This window comes from Lutjanus erythropterus, chromosome 6, assembly GCF_056507025.1.
Source record: "Lutjanus erythropterus isolate fLutEry1 chromosome 6, fLutEry1.hap2, whole genome shotgun sequence".
NCBI classification, from domain to species: Eukaryota; Metazoa; Chordata; class Actinopteri; order Lutjaniformes; family Lutjanidae; genus Lutjanus; species Lutjanus erythropterus.
Window position 1 is genome coordinate 34,245,595 of NC_139322.1, and position 20,064 is coordinate 34,265,658.

The window sequence follows — 20,064 nt, forward strand, 5'->3', positions numbered from 1 at the left end:
CACATACACACACACACACACACACACAAAGGTTGACCCGGGGGGGAGGAAATTGAATTAGCAGGGTGTAATGCAGCTCCTTGTGTGTGTAATCAGAGCAGGCTCAGAATACAGGGCCATTGTAAGTCACTGTGGTCGGAGCCGGAGAGCCAGAGACCGCTGGGGGAAGCTGCCCTTATCACTAGATATGATTACAGCTGGGGGAATGTGTGTGTGTGTGTGTGTGTGTGTGTGTGTGTGTATGTGGGTGGTGGTGAGATTTGTGTGGGAGTCATGGCTGACTGATTTCATGGGGAATGTTCGTCTGCATGCTTGTGATCGTGCACAAGTGAGTGTGAGAGTAATTTCTTAGAACTTCGAAAATGGTGATGAACGCAGCTCAAAAATAACACCAACATTTCTGACATTCATCACCGCTCACTCCTCAGATCTTTATGGATTTGTTTTTTTTTTATCCTGTGGTACACTGTAAAAAAACCCTTCAGGAATTTAGTGAAATAAACTCATCAAATCAAGTTACTAGAGCAACATTATCAGCATATTAGCAGACTTCCTAGCATGCATTGTGTGAGAGTTAAATCCTTCCTGAAGAAAACATTTATAATGGAATGGCTGTGTGTCTCTAATACTAATAGATCATACTTGTTTGTCTTCAGCATTTTCTTTATTGTGAAGTTTAGTACTGAATTCTTAAAATAAAGAAATTGTTATTAATTCACTGGGAGCAGTATCACATGTTGAACAAAGTAGCTCCAACAGGAGCAGCTGCAGCTGGAACCTCCTGAGCTGACTCTTCAAAATGAGTTGTTGTTAAAATTAATGCTACTGAACATGTATTCTCTAGTACAACTTAATTAAAGTTCAAGTTTATTTGATTGGAAATGTGTTGAATCATTACAAAATTACCTCAACTTGAGCGCAAGACGAGTGCAACATTGTAATATGACAATAACAAGAAACGTCGAGCTCTACACTGTAAGTTGATCAGCTGTTTATAACTGTCAGTTGTCTGTCAACTGAAAGCTGAGACTGTTATCCTGAAAATACACACTGTGGAGGTGGAGTTCAGTGACTACCTGCCTGACTGCCTGCCAAACTCCATTTACATATTCTTCAGTTAAACTGTTAGAAACATCTACTCCTTCCACAAGATTATTAATGATTTCTTACAACTCATAAACAGACACTGAGTCATTCTTTGAACATTCATTTGAACTCTAATTGGCATGAAAAAAAAAGCAAACAATAACGCAAGTCATGGGGGCAGAAAAGAAATTTCAAGGGAAGACATCCCAGCTGTAGCATTTTTGTCAGCTTTGGATGTTTCCTTTGTCTCTGATGACATATCATGGTCATTTTATGATTTATTGCAGTAAATCATTACAGATTTCTCCTTTAAGGCAGCCTGGACACAAATGTTTTGAATAGTTTATTTCTGCAGTGTAACAACAACAACAAGAACAACAACAAAAAAAGAGCCGTCTCTGCTCGTTGTTTCCACAATCATTGTTCGGCGCGGGCTGCAGGCTGTGTTTTCCACGGTGGATGTCATTGTTTTTCACTGTCTGTTAATTATTTTTGTGCTGGTATTTTGCCTCCTCCTGATATAGTGTTTCCTGCTATTGTCCTTTTTCTACCAGGCTGGCTGACTCTGGACTTGAGCCAGCTGGTCCCTCCTACCTTAAAATACACACACACACAAATACACTACAACACACACATGCATGACCGTGAATACACACACACACACACACACACACACACACACACACACGTACTCTCAGGTCTCCCTCTGCTCTCCCTTCCTCCTCTTGGCACTTGAGAGAAAACACAAGAAGTCAGTGATACGGCAAACCGACTGTGTGTGTGTGTGTGCATGTGTGTGAGGGAGGGAGAGAGTCCACCAGTCAGTTCAGAGGGGTTAATCTCTCTCTCTCTCTGTCTCTCTCTCTTTCTCTCTCTCTCACTCTACCTCGATCTCTCCCTCCCTCCCTCTGTTGCCTTTTGTTGCGGCCCCTCACTTTCTCAACACTTGGACAGAGGGAACTGATACTGTGCCTGTGTATGCATGTGTGTGCGTGTGTGTGTGTTTGTGTGTGATCTCCCTGGACTGAACTGTACGTGAACATGATTGACGGGACTTTCTAACACACTGAATGTTCACACCACAGACGGGTAAGGACAGTTGTCTAATATTCATGCTGGACTGTGTTTTGTTGCAGAGAAATGAGTGTGTGTGTGAAAATTCCATTTTGTGTGTGTGTGTGTGTGTGTGTGTGTGTGTGGGAAATGCTTGTCTGGAATGCAACAGGTCTTTCAGTTTTTCCCTTATTTGTGAGGGCTCATTATTTTTCTAAAATATGGTGACATGTAAAGATGTGAAATACTTCTCTGTCCCTTTCTCCTTTCCTCCGCTCCCCATTCCACTTCACTTCTTCCCCTTGTCCCCCCTCTCTGCTCGGCCCAAGTTACTCAAGTTACCGGCTTCCTCCTGTTGTTATGAGCCCCGTGGTTTCTGTGCAGCACTCTGAGGGCGCTCCCACGCTCTCCCAGAGAGAAAGAAAGGAAGGAAAACAGCGATAACCATTTCAGAGCCACAAAAGAAGTGGGAGAAGCACGCTTGTTTTTAGCCCTGCGTCTCCTCTTGGCATCTACGTGCAACGCTTTTGTCCCTTTAACACCAAGCAACTTGGAAAAAATGTCTCTTGTCTTTTGCATGTCTGGTTGGTTTTGTTTTCTGGACAAAAGTTTTCTCTTTTCTTCGGAGGTGGTGGGGTGGCCGAGGTGGTGAGAAAATTGGAAACAGAACCACCCACAGTGGAAGTGAGTCAGCCCGGCATTTAGTGGTGTGTTGACTTTGGAAATGGCAGGGATTGGGGGGGTGGTAGTGGTGCTGCTGCTGCAGGGGGACATGAAATTGTCAGAAGACAAGAGGAACAGACAGAAAAGTGTCAGTTTGTTCATAGTTTTTCTGCTGAGGGTCTCAGAGTCCAAGCAAAGTGGGAGCTGAGTTGTGTGCAACAGGCATTAAAGGGAAGATGAAGAGATTGATGGAGAGGAGGGGAGACGGGAGGTGGAAGCCAGAGGCTGTTTATAAAGGGAGGGAGCGGCTTGTGTCCATCTGGGACAATCCCAAGTGCTGAAAGCCTCCCCACCCTGATCCCAAACATCTCTTTCCCCCCTCTCTCCCTCTGCCTTTCTCGTTGTCTCTCTGTTGCTCCTTCACAATAAGGTGCAAATGGGTACATTTTGGATGCAACCTGCAAAATGCATCTTTTCTTTTGACAGACACATGCTGCATACTTTTTTTCCCTGCCTTTTAATACTTTATTTTTGTTTCCTGAATCTTTCCTCCTCTCTCCTTGCCTGCAGCTCCTCTGTATCTGCCTGCATGCTACATGCAGTTGCTCCTAACAACATGAAAAACTCTACAAGAAGTATGGGAACACTCCTCTTTTCCTTGATAGTGTACGCTATATTTTCCTTAGTTCTATATGGTCTGCAATGTGATGCAAATATAATCTGTATTTTAGGGTAAGTGAAACTATAAATAGCAGAGGTCGTTGTTTTGCAAGTCTCAAGTAAGATGTTTAGTCACTATTAATCCATCTGTGGCTGTATGAGACTCACCAGGCTTTGACGCAGTATTAAGAGGGAGAAAGTCTGCACATGGAGGATAGATGTCTCAAACAAGCTTTCACCCAGGAGACCGGGGTTCATGTCCCATGTGCAAAACAAAACATTATTAAAAGTTGTAAAATATGTAACTATCCATGGGTCACTGTTGTCATGTGACTTTTGTCTTGCAAGTCACTTCAAGTGACATCACATGGCATTCATAACATACGTATTGTAGCCCCAAATGTGGTCTTATCCTGAACCCGTCCAAGACGATTTTTTGCCTAAACCTACTCAAAGTGCAACTCTTTCACAGCATTAATCGCGTGTTAAAAAGGCTTTCTGGCTGCATTCAACACCATTTCCTAACTGGAAGCGATGCAAGCGAACTTGAGCGGATAGACTGCGAAAAATGTGCTGTTGCAGCAATAGTTGTAATGTAATTTACTCAAGTCTGCCTTGTTTCTTGTTAATTGTGGGACAGTTTATTACTTTTAATTCTGAACAGCTCCGGTTTCTTTCCAAACTTTGAGGATATTCCCATAAAAAGGCTGCTGTGCATCATGTAAAAGGTTCAACCTTGTCAGTCTATTCTTCTCCCCGCTGACTGATTTGATAAGGGCAAACAGAAACATCAAGGGCGTCAGCGTCAACTTTTATCAGGTAAAATAGGTTGGAGGTGAAGCAAAGGCCTGCAACTTGGCTAAAATAGAGTCAGAGAGAGCATTTTGCATGGAATAAGTACCTTGTGCATCACTATGAGACACCAAGTGCTTAAGTGCTCTGAAGTCCTAGACTTTGAGTTTCATAATGTATCAGTGAGTTTTCAGTCTCATTGATTTACAAAATTACTTAGCTGTTCAGCTAACATTAGCTAAGGATTAGCTTGACAACTATGTTAATATTAAGCTGGAAGAATTTCACATACTGTAATTTGTTTTGTACATGAACAAAATTATCTTTGGTGTCATTTTATCCAACTGTAGCTCAGTAACTTAACACTAGTTCTTCTTTACTGCAGTTTGTTTGGATGTGGTCAGATTGGTTCAAACAATGAATGAATGAATGAATGGTGTTAACAGCAGTTGATTCAGGAAACAAAGGGAAATTAATGGATTAATGGATTCACACTTTTTAATAACATACTTTTTAATTTTTGGGCGCAAGTGAAAGTATCAAATGTTTTCAATTCTTAAGGCTCAACCCAAGTAATGTCAGGAGTCAGTGGTGTTAAAGTCTGAGTTGAGTCGCAAGCCTTTTTTTTGTCATGTCAAGTCTAAAGTGACTCAAGTCTAACTTGAGTACAAGCCATGCAAAGTCCACACCTCTGATTTATTGTCTCACCTTAGTGCTAGTTTGTTCTCCCACAATCCTCCTGACATACAAGTAAAATGTGACACATGGGGAGAAAACAGTTCTTTGTGGTTTGCTATGATGTGCATGTTATAAGCAGGTATATACTTTTACATATGCCTGTCAAATGCAATGTTTCCTTGCAGTTCTGTGGCTAATTTTAATAGCAAGCAGCAGCCAAAAGCTATTGTGTTCTTCCAGAGGAGCGATGAAGGCAGTTGAACTCGCATTAAAAGAAAAATCATTCGCTAAATATATACATTATTATTGCAAATACACTAAAAGCATGCATTATCAGCCTCCCTCTATCGCCATTTACTGCTTTCCTTTCCTTTCCTTTTTTTGGTTACTGGCAGAAAATCTGAAAAAAAAAGAGATCCAAACAAAACAACCGGTGCAATATCTGCCTCTTTCGTCCTCTCCCTTTGTCTCGCCTGCTCGGCCACCTCCGTCTCCTTCTCCTCTTCCCCTGCCTTCCTCCCTCTGCGCCGCCTGTGTATCCAGCGATAAGGGGACAGCGACGGTAGCACTTCCTTTCGCCACAGGAAGCAGGAAGTGCTGATTTCCAGCGCAGCCTCTCTGGGCAAACTCTGCGCTCGGTCCGCAGGGATCCTCATCACACACACATGCACAAGCTGCGCACACTCTCAGACATGCATGCACGTAGTGAAGTTGGGATGCAGAGATAGAAATATGTGTATTGTGTGTGTGTGTGTTTGTGTGTGTGTGTGTGTGTCACCTGTCTGCAGACAATGACTCCACTGATGGTTTTCATGGGAAACCACCTGGGAAGCAGCCCACTCTGTGTCTCTTTGACCTCAGGGTTGGCTCGCAGGTCAGGGGATGATTGGCTAATTATTCCTCTAATCACAGCTAATGTTTTGTTATCACCCTCTCTGGCCACGCAGGCGGGGGTGGCGCTGTTGAGCTTAAGAAAACACAAACAACCATTCATCAGCTAATGGATTCCAGTTTTACTGCAGGGTGGGAGGGCTGGGTGAGACAGAGACAGGGAGGGAGACTGACATAAAGAGAAAGTGGGGGAAGACAAAAAAAATAGAGCGTCTGAGAGAAGGAAATTTTACCTGATAGATTTTTTTTGTCTGAGTCTGAGCCTTATTCCTTTTTGTAGCCAAATTGGGATTTTTATGATTGTGGTGGTGGTTTCCCTGAGTGTGGTTGTCAAGTTTGTACCGCTAAACCAGTGACATCATCACTTCTTTGAGAAGTTTGCTGTTAAGGACATGTTCAGAATTCTAAAACAAGGTAAAATATGGCTGAACCCACCAGAAGTACAGAGAAAATTGCACTTTATTCAGGAGAAAACCTTCCAGTAAGTAATTTCAGGCTCATTGACAGATTTTTTTTTTCACTTGTTCCAAGATAAAGTATGAAGAGCGTATTCATTTTCAGCGTATGACGCACATGAACTGCACCATGTTCAGAAAAACAAGTGGAATTACAGTGGATGGATCATTGTTTAAAATAGAGGGATTTAGAAAAGAATCTTTGAAAGTGGGAACTTCGTCAAAGAGAACAAGGAGGAACAGGGTTGTGAGTTTTCTCATCACACCTCTTTTCAAGTCTTTTTCCACACTTGTGGCCTCTGCATTGATCAGCCCTGATCAAAGCAGGTGAAAATATTTGTTCCAGTGTCAGTGTTCATAGCAGTTTGTAGCATATTGACAACCTATCTACTTCAGAATGTGATGTGATGATCTACATTTCTTAGATCCTAAACATAACTATATAGTTGTATGTTGATACATACAACGTGAGGCCATTATGACTTTTAGGTCTGGTCTTGTGGTACAGTGCACACACAGTCTGTGCAGTAATGCATGAGGCAACCATTGCCAAAAGGCAAAAATGTCATTACCATGTAGTTATTATTTTTTTTTAGACACATATGAAATTTAAATGATGAGATAATGACTTTGTTTCAATACAGATGAGCTTGTCGTCTTTAAATCAACTCAAATACCATTAACTATAACTCTGTGTGACCCAAACAAAAATACATCATGAATTGCCAGAACATCTAGATTTATAAACTGATGAAGAACACAATAAACCAGAAATGTAAAATGTTTATGAAATGTATTTATTTGACAATAAAAGTACTTCACAGCAATAATCATAGTTTCTGAGTTTATTCTTAAGTTTCTCAGCACTTCTTTTTCCAGCTGCTAACAAGCACTGATCAATACTGAATCCTATTTTTCAGAACTCTTTGTGTTGCCAACATGCGTCACGGCCAAACAGCCAATCTCACCTCCAAAAAAGAGCGTGAAGAGTTTTGACAATGTGACTTCAGTTTTGACTGATGCATGCAATTGAAAATAATACATTTGCACTGAAATCACTGAAATGCTAGAGGATTTTAATTTGTAATTAACAGCAGAATGCAGTAACGGATCCAAACAAGACTTCATACTAAAATATTGTAGTGACAGCCCACATTTGGTTGTAATTTGTTAACTTTACTGTTTGATATTCAAATACAATGCTAGTTTTGTGAGTTTTTGCACCGTGTTCTGTGAAGAACATGATGGTTTATGTTGGCAGCCGAACTGTCACTTTTGTGCTGGTTTATATTTTTAACCATTAGTGAGGTTCCAGTCACTATTTGAGGAAATATTTCAGACACCTCATTAATGGCATTTTACTCTGGCAATTGGCGAGCCACTAAAAACAGTCCATGACCCATTCTGGGCTAGTTTAGTCTATAAAACATTAGAAAATAGTGAAAAAATACCAATCACAATTTCTCAAAACCCACAGTGATGTTATTCAAAAGATAATTAAAAGTCCAAAACTAAAAAAAACTTGAGACCCAAAGAAGAAACTTCACACTAAAATATTGTAGTGACGGCCCACCATTCCCATCATGCTTAGTACTGGACTGGGTAATTTGTTAAATTTGCTGTTTTTTGTTTTGTTAGTGTTTATGTTGGCAGCCTAAATATTGGTTTGGTGCTGGTTTCAACCATTAGTCAGGTGGTGATCCAATAAAAATGGTCCATGACCCATTTTGGGCCCCGACCTGAGGGTTGGAAAATACCGGTTTAGTCTATAAAACATCAGAAAATAAAAAAGTTAAGATGAGTAAACTGAACTTAATGACCAGTGCTTAAATTCAGAGGACAGCATGTTGTGTTCTGGCTGTAAGTGTGCACTTAATGGTAATGGTTACATCAGCTGAATGTCCTAAATGAGCTCATTCATTCAGTAAAGTATGATCGCTGTGACTTTAAAGTCTATTGCTAATGGGGCGATGCTTTTAGAAAGAGTGAAGAATATAGAGGATATGAGGGAGTAGAAGACGGCTGGCAGTGGATCGAGTGGGAGCGGACAAAGGAACAAAGAGGAAAAGGAAGGAGGGAAAATTAAAGTGACACCTGCGAGAGTGACAGAGGAGCCAGGAAGGAGAGAAAGCAAAGAGGCCGGGGAAAAAATGGAAAGAATACGAAGAGATTTGGGGCGATTAGGAAACGTTGGAGACGTGAGCCCAAACTATGAGCGGGTCAGGGGTCAAGAGGGGTGAGGGGGTCAGAGTGGGCCCAGGCGCTCTACTTAGAACAGGATATCCTGCGAGGAAAACCCATCTGTCTCTCTGTCCCTCTTTTCGTTCTGAGCTTTAAATTCCCACAGAGGGCACAGCGGAGAGGAGGGGTGTAACCTTTCACTGAAAACACCAGAGAAAACACAAGTTCCTGACTGAAGGTCCACTTACATCAGTCATCGGTGACAGAGACAGATAGCAGAGATGCATGCTTGTCTTGACCTGAGGGTGTATGAAGTGTTTTATAGTGTGTGGTGATAACTGTGTGATGTTTCTGTCCTGTGCTGGTGCTTGTTGCTGCTTTCATCCACTTGCTACAGAGGCTACAACAGCCAAGATAAATTTCCCTGCAGGGACAATAAAGTTTATCTTTCTGTATCTTATCTTAGCCACACAGACAGTGGGTGAAAATTATGAAACATCCCCTTTCTATTTTAAAAATACTCCATCCAGTGGTATTGAACATTGTGTTTTATATCTGATGTTTTTAGAAGCAGAGGGCAGTACCAAACCATATTTTAACCACTTAGAAAAATGGCCGACCAAAATAAATAAATAAATAAATAAATAAATAAATAAATAAATCACTATCAGTTCATGTGTACACTATATTTACTATATTCTCCGCTTTACTTTGGTTGATTTGGATAATCCAAATGGATTTAATCTTTTAAACAGTGGTTTCCCATCAGAAAAGGTTGTCTGACAACAAACTCTGTTCTGCTGGGCAAAAAACAAAAAACTGTTTTTGCCAAAGGAGTCTGATTGCTCTGGAGAGATCAATATGTGCTCTATATAACAGCAGTTTCCCATTGAAAAAAGTCTGTTTGAAGTCTGTTTTCCTTTACATTCTACTATTATCCTAAAATGCTGTGGCATGCAGTTCAGGTTTTGGTTAGAGGGTTGCCTAAAAGTTTCAAAGCTGCTGTTACATGCCTCTCTACTTTTATTACCTGCCCTACTAAAGTGCCTTTGAGCAAGGCTGCTCCGGGCTGCTGCACTATGGCCGAGCCTGACCCCAGCCTACCTGTTAGATCCTTCCGATACCAATACCAGTATCGGAAATGGCCATTTTTTTAACCCGAGCCAAGCCATACAACATGATAGCAATCATATCATACACATACAGGATTAGTAGTATACAGCTGTTATAATAATGCTGTTACAGTAATAATAATGCAGATGTTTTTATTTAAAACAATGGATACTTTGTATGAGCCAACACTAAAAGTTTAGGTCTAAGAATTGGTATCAGGAACAAGAAAAAAATGGTATCCGACCAACTGTGGAGGAGAGTTACAGGGCTGGACAACATGTCAGTTTTGTATTAGATGTGTTTGTGTGCTGGAGAGTTCTGTCTGACAGAGTATCTGAGGTCACTAGAATTTCCTTTCGTTTTCCCCTTCATTTGGTGCCGTGAGAACACCAGCACTCCAGGTGTCACCAAACCATTACACTAAGATGGCAGAAAATGAGAGGTTCTTCTAAGAAAACACTGTGCTGTGGTCTGCCGAGACAGTGAACAATCTCGTCTAATAACAGGAAATAAAAACCCAAAAGACAAGATTTTGGTTTTATAGTTTCAAAGCTGCAGAGATCTGACAGTCAGCTTCTTTGTCACGTCTCAGTGTGAACACCATGCAGTGAGGAGGGCCGATGCAAACCTCTCTGGAACACAAAGCACAACCCTACATACAATATCATGTCCCTGTGCACAAACTGTTCATAGATTAACCTGACAGAAAATAAACAGATGAACCAAAAGACCAAAAGAGAATATGTTTGATTTGATAATGTTGAGTCACTGACTGATGGGCCAATAATTCTACTTTATTACAAATAAAGTTTTATTTACATCCTTCTTGCCGTCAGTCCTATCAGTTGGGGTCTGATCGTGCCAGAAAGTGCAAAGTTAATCTGTGTGTCTTTGCGAAATATTTGGTTTTATAATCTTTGTGATTTAGTGACTGTACTCACTTGTTGGTGAACTGCTGTGGCTGTTGAACTAACCGATAATTCACTAGCTGACCAGACTATTGATTGTTTGCTCTCTCCTGGATTTTGTTCACGTTGTACCATTCGATTACTTGTTTGGTCCATAAAATGTCAAAAAATGGTGAAAAATGTTGATCACTGTTTCCAGAAGCACACAGTGATAACAAAGATATTTACTTCCACAGACATGACTAAAGAAACCAGAAAACAATCACATTTAAAAAGCCAAAGTCAGACAATATTTTGTTCAACAATTGATTGACTGATTAATTGATTATCAAAATAGATTTCAATTTATTTGACATGTGGCAACTAATCAATTAGTTGTACACCATTACATCTAATAAAAAGTTACTGAGTAGGGGGACAAAAATGATCTCAAAGCTAACAAACTTGCTAAGCAAATGAGAATCCACTAATGGGAGCAATTGCACTGGAATAAATAGAATCTGCTGCAAATTTTGCTGTTTTAAATGCTGGTGTGACCAAGCCTTGATAATCAATTGTATTTATCATGTTCTGAGATCTGGGAATGCAGCTGCATCACCAAAATGAAGTCAGAGAGAACAAAGAATACAACTAGTCAGATCACCACACAGGTCGTAAACATCCAGGTTAGCCAAACTTATTTAGACGAGAAAACAATTAACAGTAAAATTATTGCCTAAGTCCTCTGCAAACAAAACGCAGTTAAACATTATATCCACGGTTTTGTGGTGCCATTCCTTACAAGAATAAGTATGTTTCAAGTTAATTTTATTAAGTATACTTAAGTCAATACCAATATTATATATCATTGTACTAGTAAGTATACTTGAAAGGATTCTCATTTAATATTTCTTGGGATTAAATTGGCCCACTATTTAGTTTATTTAATGTATACTTGAAGTACAAGAGAAGTAAAATTTAAGCACACAAATAGTTTAAGTCTAAGTTTATTTTGTACTACAACTAACATGTGAATTATAGTGCAGGTGGACTTATAGGTATACTGTTAGTTTACCAGTTATATACTTCGAGCCCATTTTTTAGTTTACGAGAGTGGACTCTAAGTAAACTACTAGTTTTTATGCTGCTAGTATATTTGTAAGTCTTCTGTAAGTAAACTTATAGTTTACTATTTATATATTATTTTTGCACTTTCAAGTATGCTATTTATGTTTTATTCACAAGACTCAGGATTAAGAACATCACTTTCTGTATAAATCAAAAAATTTCAAGTAGATATTGTATTGGATTCCATATGAGCTGCAGTATAAGAACATAATGACGACTCAAATCTCAGAACAAATACAACAAACAGTATAAACACAGTCTTTAGGCCGGGTTGATGTCATTATAGATAGATAGTATGTAAAACAGATGCTGGAACACTACCTCAACAAAGCCAATATGTGTTTTTAAAAAGAATTTAAATGGGCTGCTCTATCAAAAAAGTAAAGACAACTACAAGCCAAGAATACTTAAACTTAAAGAATGCTTAATTACACTTTTCTAATGTATAGCTTGATCAAAAGATTAAGTACAAGTATAAGCCAAATATACTGACTTTTCTGCATACTTTTCACTATAAGCCAAGAATACTGAAGTATAATTTTGTGAAGTAGATCTGATAAGTACATAAAAAGTGAACTGAAAGCATACTCTCTAGTTTAAAAGAAGTATACTAATAGCATGTTAATTAAGCTTGCCATGGTTACATCTACCCATTATCCAATACTCCAGTAGGTCAAAAACATAAATGTCCATTGCACTGAAAGTCTATTTGTCCAATAGTCCGTTATCTCAAAAACACATCCTTTGTTCCAAATTTAAGTGCCAATTTCAACTGACATAACCAATGGACTTATTTTGACCCAAACCATGACCTTTCCTAAACAAAACCAAACTGCACTAGTTTCACATTAACCGTGTGTTTATTACTGTTACTTTGTCACGTCATGAAGGTTAGATGACTTTTGCACATCAATAGATTTTAAGGGCAAAGCGGAGTGTGTTTTCGGACAAGGAGCCTTCGGAGCAGTGGGTGTTTGTTTTCAGGATAACAGGCAGTCGAACAAATGGGCTCTCGGTCCAGTGGGATATTTTTTAATCAGAATAATGGACCATCAGGACAATGGACAGTGCCCAGTTGGGTTGGGCAGTGCTTTAGGTAAACTGCTGGCTTGTTAAAAACCTGTTGGGTCGCCTGAACACGCTTTTCTTGCCCAATCAGACATTGTTGCAGGGACGGAACACTTTCTGATATCTTAGCAATTACTTGAGTAAATACACTGTTATGATTACCGAAAGATTTAGATGAGACTAAGAAAATAAAGCCAAACTAAATAGCATAAATGAATCAGAATTATCCTTTAAGCGCGCACTTGGTTCAAGGCTTAATATAGCTCAAGTCCATGCCAACATGCTTTGCTTATTTAACAAAGACTGCAATTAAATTTGTTTAAAAATCTCTAACCTCGCAGGATGACAGGTTACTAAAAGTGTCCAGTAAACATGCTACTTGTGAGTCCATGTGACTTTTGTTTACAAGCCCCGCTTCACTTGTAATTGGGCATCCTGAAGCTAAACAAACTGACAAAGTTGCCACCATGGTTTGGACCAAAGCAAAACATCTGTGGGCGTGACAGTGTCCTAAAATTGTGAAAAAGATTCAGGAGAAGAAAGCCTGATGGAGATCTATGTGGCTAAGCGATTATTTGTTTTATATCCTGAACTAACTTCATTTTGACACAAGAAAAAGTGGAAATAGCTGCATTACTTTTATCATTTTCTGCAATATTCTCAGGAATGTCTGACTTCGCTCGGCAGCTCGAAGTGTCAGACAAACAGACAAGTTTCAGCCTACTAATATTTCCCTCTTGTGCGAAGCTTTATGTTTCCCCTTGTGTAACAGTTAAGATAAACAGTCATTTCTTCTCCCCATGCACTCAATCATATACTCATACACTGATATTCTCACTCTCAAGTGGGTGATATTTTCCGTATGGGAACATTAAGTTATTTTTTTTCCTATGAATGGGTTATAGTGACACAAACGAGAGACAGAGAGAGAAAAAGAAAAAGAGCGAGGGATTGAAAGCGAGAGATGGAGAACGAGAGTGCAGAGCTATTTTTGGCCTGTCTGGGTGTTTTCCTACACACACGCTTCTCAGGCTTGTTGTTGTTCAGAATGGTGGGTGTTAAATGGGTGAGTTTTGATTTGATTTGACTCTCTGTTTTGAGGGTTTTCATGTGTATATATGTGTGTCTGAATTTGTGTGTGCGTGCGCTGTTGATATCCCTGGGATTTTCCTGCGGTTGCTATGGTTTCTTGCTGTGTTTTGAACAACTTGCCATAACTCCAAACATCCTTAGGGTGTAAAAGATCCTCAGCCCTTCATTATGCACTCGGCTTGTGCTGTCGCTGGGGTTGACCTCAGTTCACTTTCAATTTAACCAGATCAAACGTCCGAACAGCCATCTGTACATTTTTCTTTATCTCCGTCTTTGCCGTGGCGTTTCTGCACCACACTTCCCAGAGATCTCTTGTCAGTCAACGACGTTTATTTCTGGACAACTCAGGTTCAATTTATTGTACGTGCCCCCTGGAAAAAAAAAAAAAAAAGAAGAAGAAGAAAGAAACAAGTCAGATTTCTTTTAGCTCTCAACACCGGTTAGTGATGACTGCACACATGACACCATCTCTCTGTTGTGGAAAATGTCTGTCAGCGATCCATTGTGTTTCTGTGGACTGCACATGTCACCAAGTCCCTCGATGTGCCGAGTCTTCTCAGACACTCGCTTTTCTCACAGACACATACATACCGTGGAAACTTTTTGTACATGCTAGAGTTCACAGTCTGTAAGGGAATGTATGATTGTATCTTCTTTGTGTTTCCATTCATGTTTGCTCTGTGTGTATATTAGACTAAATTTCACCATATTTTATATTGAGGTAATCCAAAAGTAACAGAAAGTAATCAAATTCCATTGCTTTAGTTAATATTGTGATACAAGGATTACTTTACTGACTTTTTAAACAGGTAATAGGAACTGTATTGAAATATATTTTTAAAATAACCCAGGTTACTTTCATCTAATGTATGAGACATTTATGACCGATGTTGGGTCAAAACTTAAAGGTGCTAAAATTGTTCTATCTTAAAGATAAACTCACACAACTGACAATATTGATGCAGAAAATTGTAATCTAAACAAATATTTCTGAGATATGTCTAATATCAGACTAATCCTAAAATCCAGATGCTTTTCTTCTTCATTAGGCTCATCAGTTTCGTCTGATATGCTATCAGCAGAGCAAACAGAGAGCTTCTTTTTGATTTTTGTCCAAGCTCATGTGTAAGAATTTAGATTTCATAGGAATATAATTAGAAAAGATTTAAAGTAGGTCCTTTACAAAATTACTGATTTAACCGTTCATGCCAGCTTTTGATACTTGACCGTTTTACTTTAGCCAGTACCAAAAAATACTGAAGTTCAGAGCTTACCACCAAAACCTAAAGGCAGGAGTAGGAATACACCTCGGATGATGGGAGGAAACTCTGTACAGTTGCATACAGTTACATTTAAATAAATCTAGTATTGACACTAATACGATCAATTCATCCAAGGTGCTACACATTTTGGTTTCAAAACCATTTCAAATACATTTGCACAGTAAAAATATCAGACTTGGTTGTGCTTTAGCTGTTGTGTTAACTATTTTTCTGTGAGAGAGAGTTAAATAAGGGTGATGGGTTGGGTTATAGATTACAAAATATGATCAAAACAAGGGTGGAGTCACTGCAAATTTTAGGTTTCAGAGGGATTATTCAGAGCAATGTCATAATAAGATTTTACATGATAAAATAAAAAAAGGCAAAAATCTGCTTCTGCTCCTAACTCAAGTGTTAGTGTTATGGCGTTGCAGGGCAGCGCTGTACTCTGAGCATGTCTTCAGTGAGCTCAGTGTGTAATTTTCTTCAATTCTGCCTATTTGCTGCTTTAAATAACTCTGTTGCCGCCACGTTATCTCCCGTGAAGCAGGAGGGTCACACATGATTTGAGCGTGTACTTGCTAATGTGCAAAGTTTCTGTCTGTCTGTGTCCCATGATTGTCAACTGACCGCCACAAGACTGAAGCAATACTTTTACTGAAAAGAGCCGTGACGCATCCGAGAGGACTATTTTATGTCAAATATTTGCAAGTGTGACGTTTCTGGCTCTGAGACAACTGGCAAAAAGAAACTTTGGAAGGCAACTTTTAGAAAACTTTTGAGTGCAGCTGACCACACCCTGATACTCTCTCGCACATACAAATACTAGCATGTAGACACACACGAGCACATGCTTGTGCGTATACAATAATATCTGCATGCACCAAAATAAAAGCGCACAAATAGAGCTCAAGTTTTTCCTCCCAAATATTTTCCAGCCTTATTATTTTCATCGTCTTTGTTCTTGTGTTTACTCAGCCTACTAAAGATAATAAGTCTTTTCCTCAGTGTCTACCCCCCAAGACTCATATTTCTCTCTGCCTTCATCTTCCTGTCTCCCTCTTTCTATCTTCATCTCGCTGTGGATTCCCCCGCTCTCCTCCCTCCCCCTCCTCCTCCTCCTCTTCCTCCTCCGTCTTGGCTTTTCTTTCTCTCTTTCACATCATCATCATCTCTGTTTCTCCCCCTCTCCTCCAACTCCTCCTTCCTTCTTTTTCTTCTCATGCAGCATTCCTCGCATTCCTGTTGGCTTCTTAAGGGGAAGGACCCCACTGGCAGACCAAGGCCAAACATTATTACAGTGCTCTCAGCTTCTCTCGCTCTGTTTCTCTCATCCCATCTCTCCTCTTACTGATTCTACCTCTCTTCTTCTCTTCTGTTCCTCCTCACTTTATCTTTCTAATCTCTCCCCTTGTTCTTTCACTTCCTCATTTCTTCTCCATACAACATCCATCCCCTCTAATTCCATTTTACAAATACTGTGGCTGTATGCTTATACTTAAACTGTGTTAAAACAGCTTACAGAGACCACTGTGTTTCAAAATTAGTGGAAATAAGGGGCATACCCTTCCCTGTTACGTAAAACAGGCTCATTCATGTTTATACAAGCGCATGTGCTGTCTTTTTTTAACGACGACATACTGTCCACACATGGGAGATAAAGTATCAGACACACACAGTGTTCACAGGAAAGCCTCGACACACACTCTCCCCACTCACAAAGCCCGGCAGTTTACTTAATTAAGTGGGTGACATGGTTTGAGTATGTTGAAATGTTTCTTTTCTTGTGTGTTCTGCGTGTATTTGAATGCATCATAAATTAACTTGAATGGTCACATTTAAGTTCATTTGACAGTAAATTTCCTCCCGATGAGCCCAGATTGTGTTCAGATTCCGGTTTTTATGACCTCATTATGTTACACGCAGAGATACTGCGTCACTGAGGAGGATTGAAACAACAGACGCAGATTGTAAATGAAAGCCATAAGCCAGCTGCTTTAGTTTTATGTGCAGGGTACTGAAATAGTGACATTTTGAAGGAATGAGTATAAATGTGTGTCTTTATGTGTAAAATTGTGTGGAAATTTGAAAAAGTGTTGATATAATACCTGGTTTTGGTAGGATAATTTTTTTCAATACTTTACTCTAAGAAATATAAGTATACTTTCCTTCTTTTTTCATTAAAAAACCCACACTTCACTTAAAGGAATATTTCAGATGTTTTTTAAAAGCGGCCACACCCCCAGTTTGGAGATGAAGCAGTAGTATCAGCGAAGAAAGCTAAGCAATGCCATAATGTAATACCATAGTGGCAAAATGATTTTAGCTATCTAAGCTATATTTAGACTATTTTCTGCATTTAACTTTGCCATCAGACAGCCTTTTTGATGGGAAACTGCCATTATACAAGCCAAATATTGCCCTCTCCAAACCAACCAGACTCCATTGTGAAAAACAGTAATTTTACCTTGCAGAATACAGGAGTTGTTGAGCTACTGCTGCCTCAATCGGTTTGCTTGTTTGTGTTATTGTGACTTCAGTGTTTTAAAAGGTTTGTTTGGGTTCACCAAAGTCGCACAAAAGCACAAATAGGGCAGTGATAAACCAGCAACTCTTGTGTTCTGTGAGGTAAAAATCACCGTTTTTGCCAGTGGAGTCTGGTTGCTTTGAAGAGATCAATATTTGGTGTATATAATGGTGGTTTCCCAACGTAAAAGGCTGTCTGCTGGTAAGGTAAACCAGTGAAATGTTTGTAAATATAGTGTACACTTAAACTGATATTGATTTTTTTAAGTGTCTAAAATATGTTTCACTGCCAATCTTGTCAACAGCACTATATTGCTTAGCTTTCTACATTGATACTGGCTGCCATCCATTGCAAGGAAGACACTGACTATGGATAACTTTCCCATATAACCCCACTTAAAAAAAAAAAATCAGAACTATCCCTTTAAATGTAAACATAACCTACAAGAACTGTGCCTTGCTAAAACATTCTTTTTATTACTTAATAGTTCATGCAAACACAATTTGGTACCAAAAACTTGTCACGGTTCACTACCTAGTTTCAGTGGTTGCTGGACACTGAAAAACCAGCATTTGCTTCTCATACATTCTTCTGACCATCACTCTGACAGGATTTGAGGATCTGAGGTTTGCAGACAAGAGCAGATCTTGTGTTAAATGTTGTGTTGTAGCAGGAACACGTCAGTGCAGGTTTGAGGCAACTATGTAGCACATAGTTGACCACATCCTGGCTCATGTGGCCCGGTGCTGACAAAAAAGCGACATACTACGTCAGAGTGACTGTTTTTATTGGTGTCATTTCAGTATAATTTAAATCAAGGTTTGACTCATCATGTCTGTGAAAACTGATATTGATTCCAACATATTTGCATTGAAGCATGTGCTGTAAATGTTTTGATACTGACCGCAGCTGTAACAGCTTTGAATTAGCAGGGATTTCCTTCGTATTTCCTCTGTAAAAATGAAAAAAAGAACAACCGGTTTCAGTAAGTCCTCTGTCCCTTCAACCACCTTCACGTTAAATGAGAAAGACAGTACAAAAACATAGGATTTAATGTAATTTTGCAGCGATAAAACAAGAGTTTGTTGATGCTATCATGCTGACATAATGACTAAAATTCAACCTTAATCTTTTTTTTTTTTTTTTATCAGTTACCTCCCCAATTATTGTTAATGATTGCTAATAATTATGGAGTGGGGTGACATGAACTTTAATTCAACTTCTGAAAGGGGACATACCAGAAAACATGTGGGAACCACTGAATTACAGAAATATATCACTTTGCACAACATGCATCGACACTTTGCTGAGGCTGCAACTAATGATTATGTTCGTGATTGATTAATCGATTAGTTGTTTGGTCCATAAATGTCAGAAAATGATGAAAAAAAGTGTTGTGTTTTGTCCACAATCCAAAGATATTCAGTTTACTGTCATATGGCTGCTGTAGGGGACTGACAGCCCCAGTGCAAGGGGAGGATGCTCCACTAACTGAGCTACAGGAGCACCATATTTCGGATCAATTAATTGTTATAGTAATCAATTAATTAAGAAATTCATCTTTTGGCAAATCGATAAATTAGTCGTGAGATCAGTTGAAAAAAATTATCAGTAGATTACTTGTTTAATGTCAGAAAGTTGTAGAGAATAAACTGCTTTCTACTGCCTGTAAAAAGTGTTACAGCAGATATATAACCCCCAGTCTGTTTCATGCGGTTCTACATCTACAGGACTAAGTGCGATGTCTAGTTTTATGACTCTACCTTGTGTTATTTGTGTCAGGGTGATGAAAGGTGAACTGGTGCAAAAATGCATTTTGTGTATCTTTGCACCATCCAAATTTCCTGGGATAATAACATATACTTTGACTTTGATTTGCCGTAAACAGCAAGGGCTGACGTTTAACTGTTCATAAACTGAATAACATATTTTCAATTAGTCTCATTTTGCAGTCACACAGTCCGAACACCATGTGGGAGGTTTTTACAAATTCTGAGGAATTTTTTAAGTTTAAAATCGAAGTAGTCAGCGGATAAAACAACCCAAGACGTGATGTAAAGGAAAGCTCTTTCTCGATAGGAGAGATGTTGTTTGTGGAAAATTCTAACTGACCAGTGCTGGACTGTGTGAGTGTGTGCATGTATAGGTGTGTGTGTATGTATTCCTCTCTCCCTGTGGGCGGTTGCCTGCTGTGCTGCTTTTCTGTCACCCTGTGGTTTTGTTATTTTCAGCTCGAAACCGGATGTGATTCAGACTGCATGGTAGATTGTGTAATTGAATGGACTAACCACATACACACATGTGCACACAGACACACACATATACACTTGCATACACATTTTATGTCAGCACACATAGACACAGGCAAACACAAACACACATACACACACACACACACACACAGAGCTATGTAGCTCTATACACCCACACAGTGAGGGTTTCTGGGAACGGTGCTGGGTTCCCCCTGTTCACAGAGGCACCCGAGGGTGAGCGAGCGGACGATGGAGCACCACCAGCAGCAGACACAC

The 20,064-nt window shown here is 39.5% G+C and overlaps 1 protein-coding gene across 1 annotated transcript in view; it reads left to right on the top strand.

The window, feature by feature from the left end:
* Positions 1-2,022: 2,022 nt before the first annotated feature.
* The window catches only part of hdac7a (histone deacetylase 7a), an 85,237-nt gene continuing 67,195 nt past the window's right edge, over positions 2,023-20,064 (top strand). Inside the window, exon 1 of the mRNA XM_084721758.1 lies at positions 2,023-2,175. Coding sequence (XP_084577884.1) covers positions 2,157-2,175 — 19 coding nt within the window. The 5' untranslated portion in view covers positions 2,023-2,156. The remainder of the gene's footprint in view (positions 2,176-20,064) is intronic.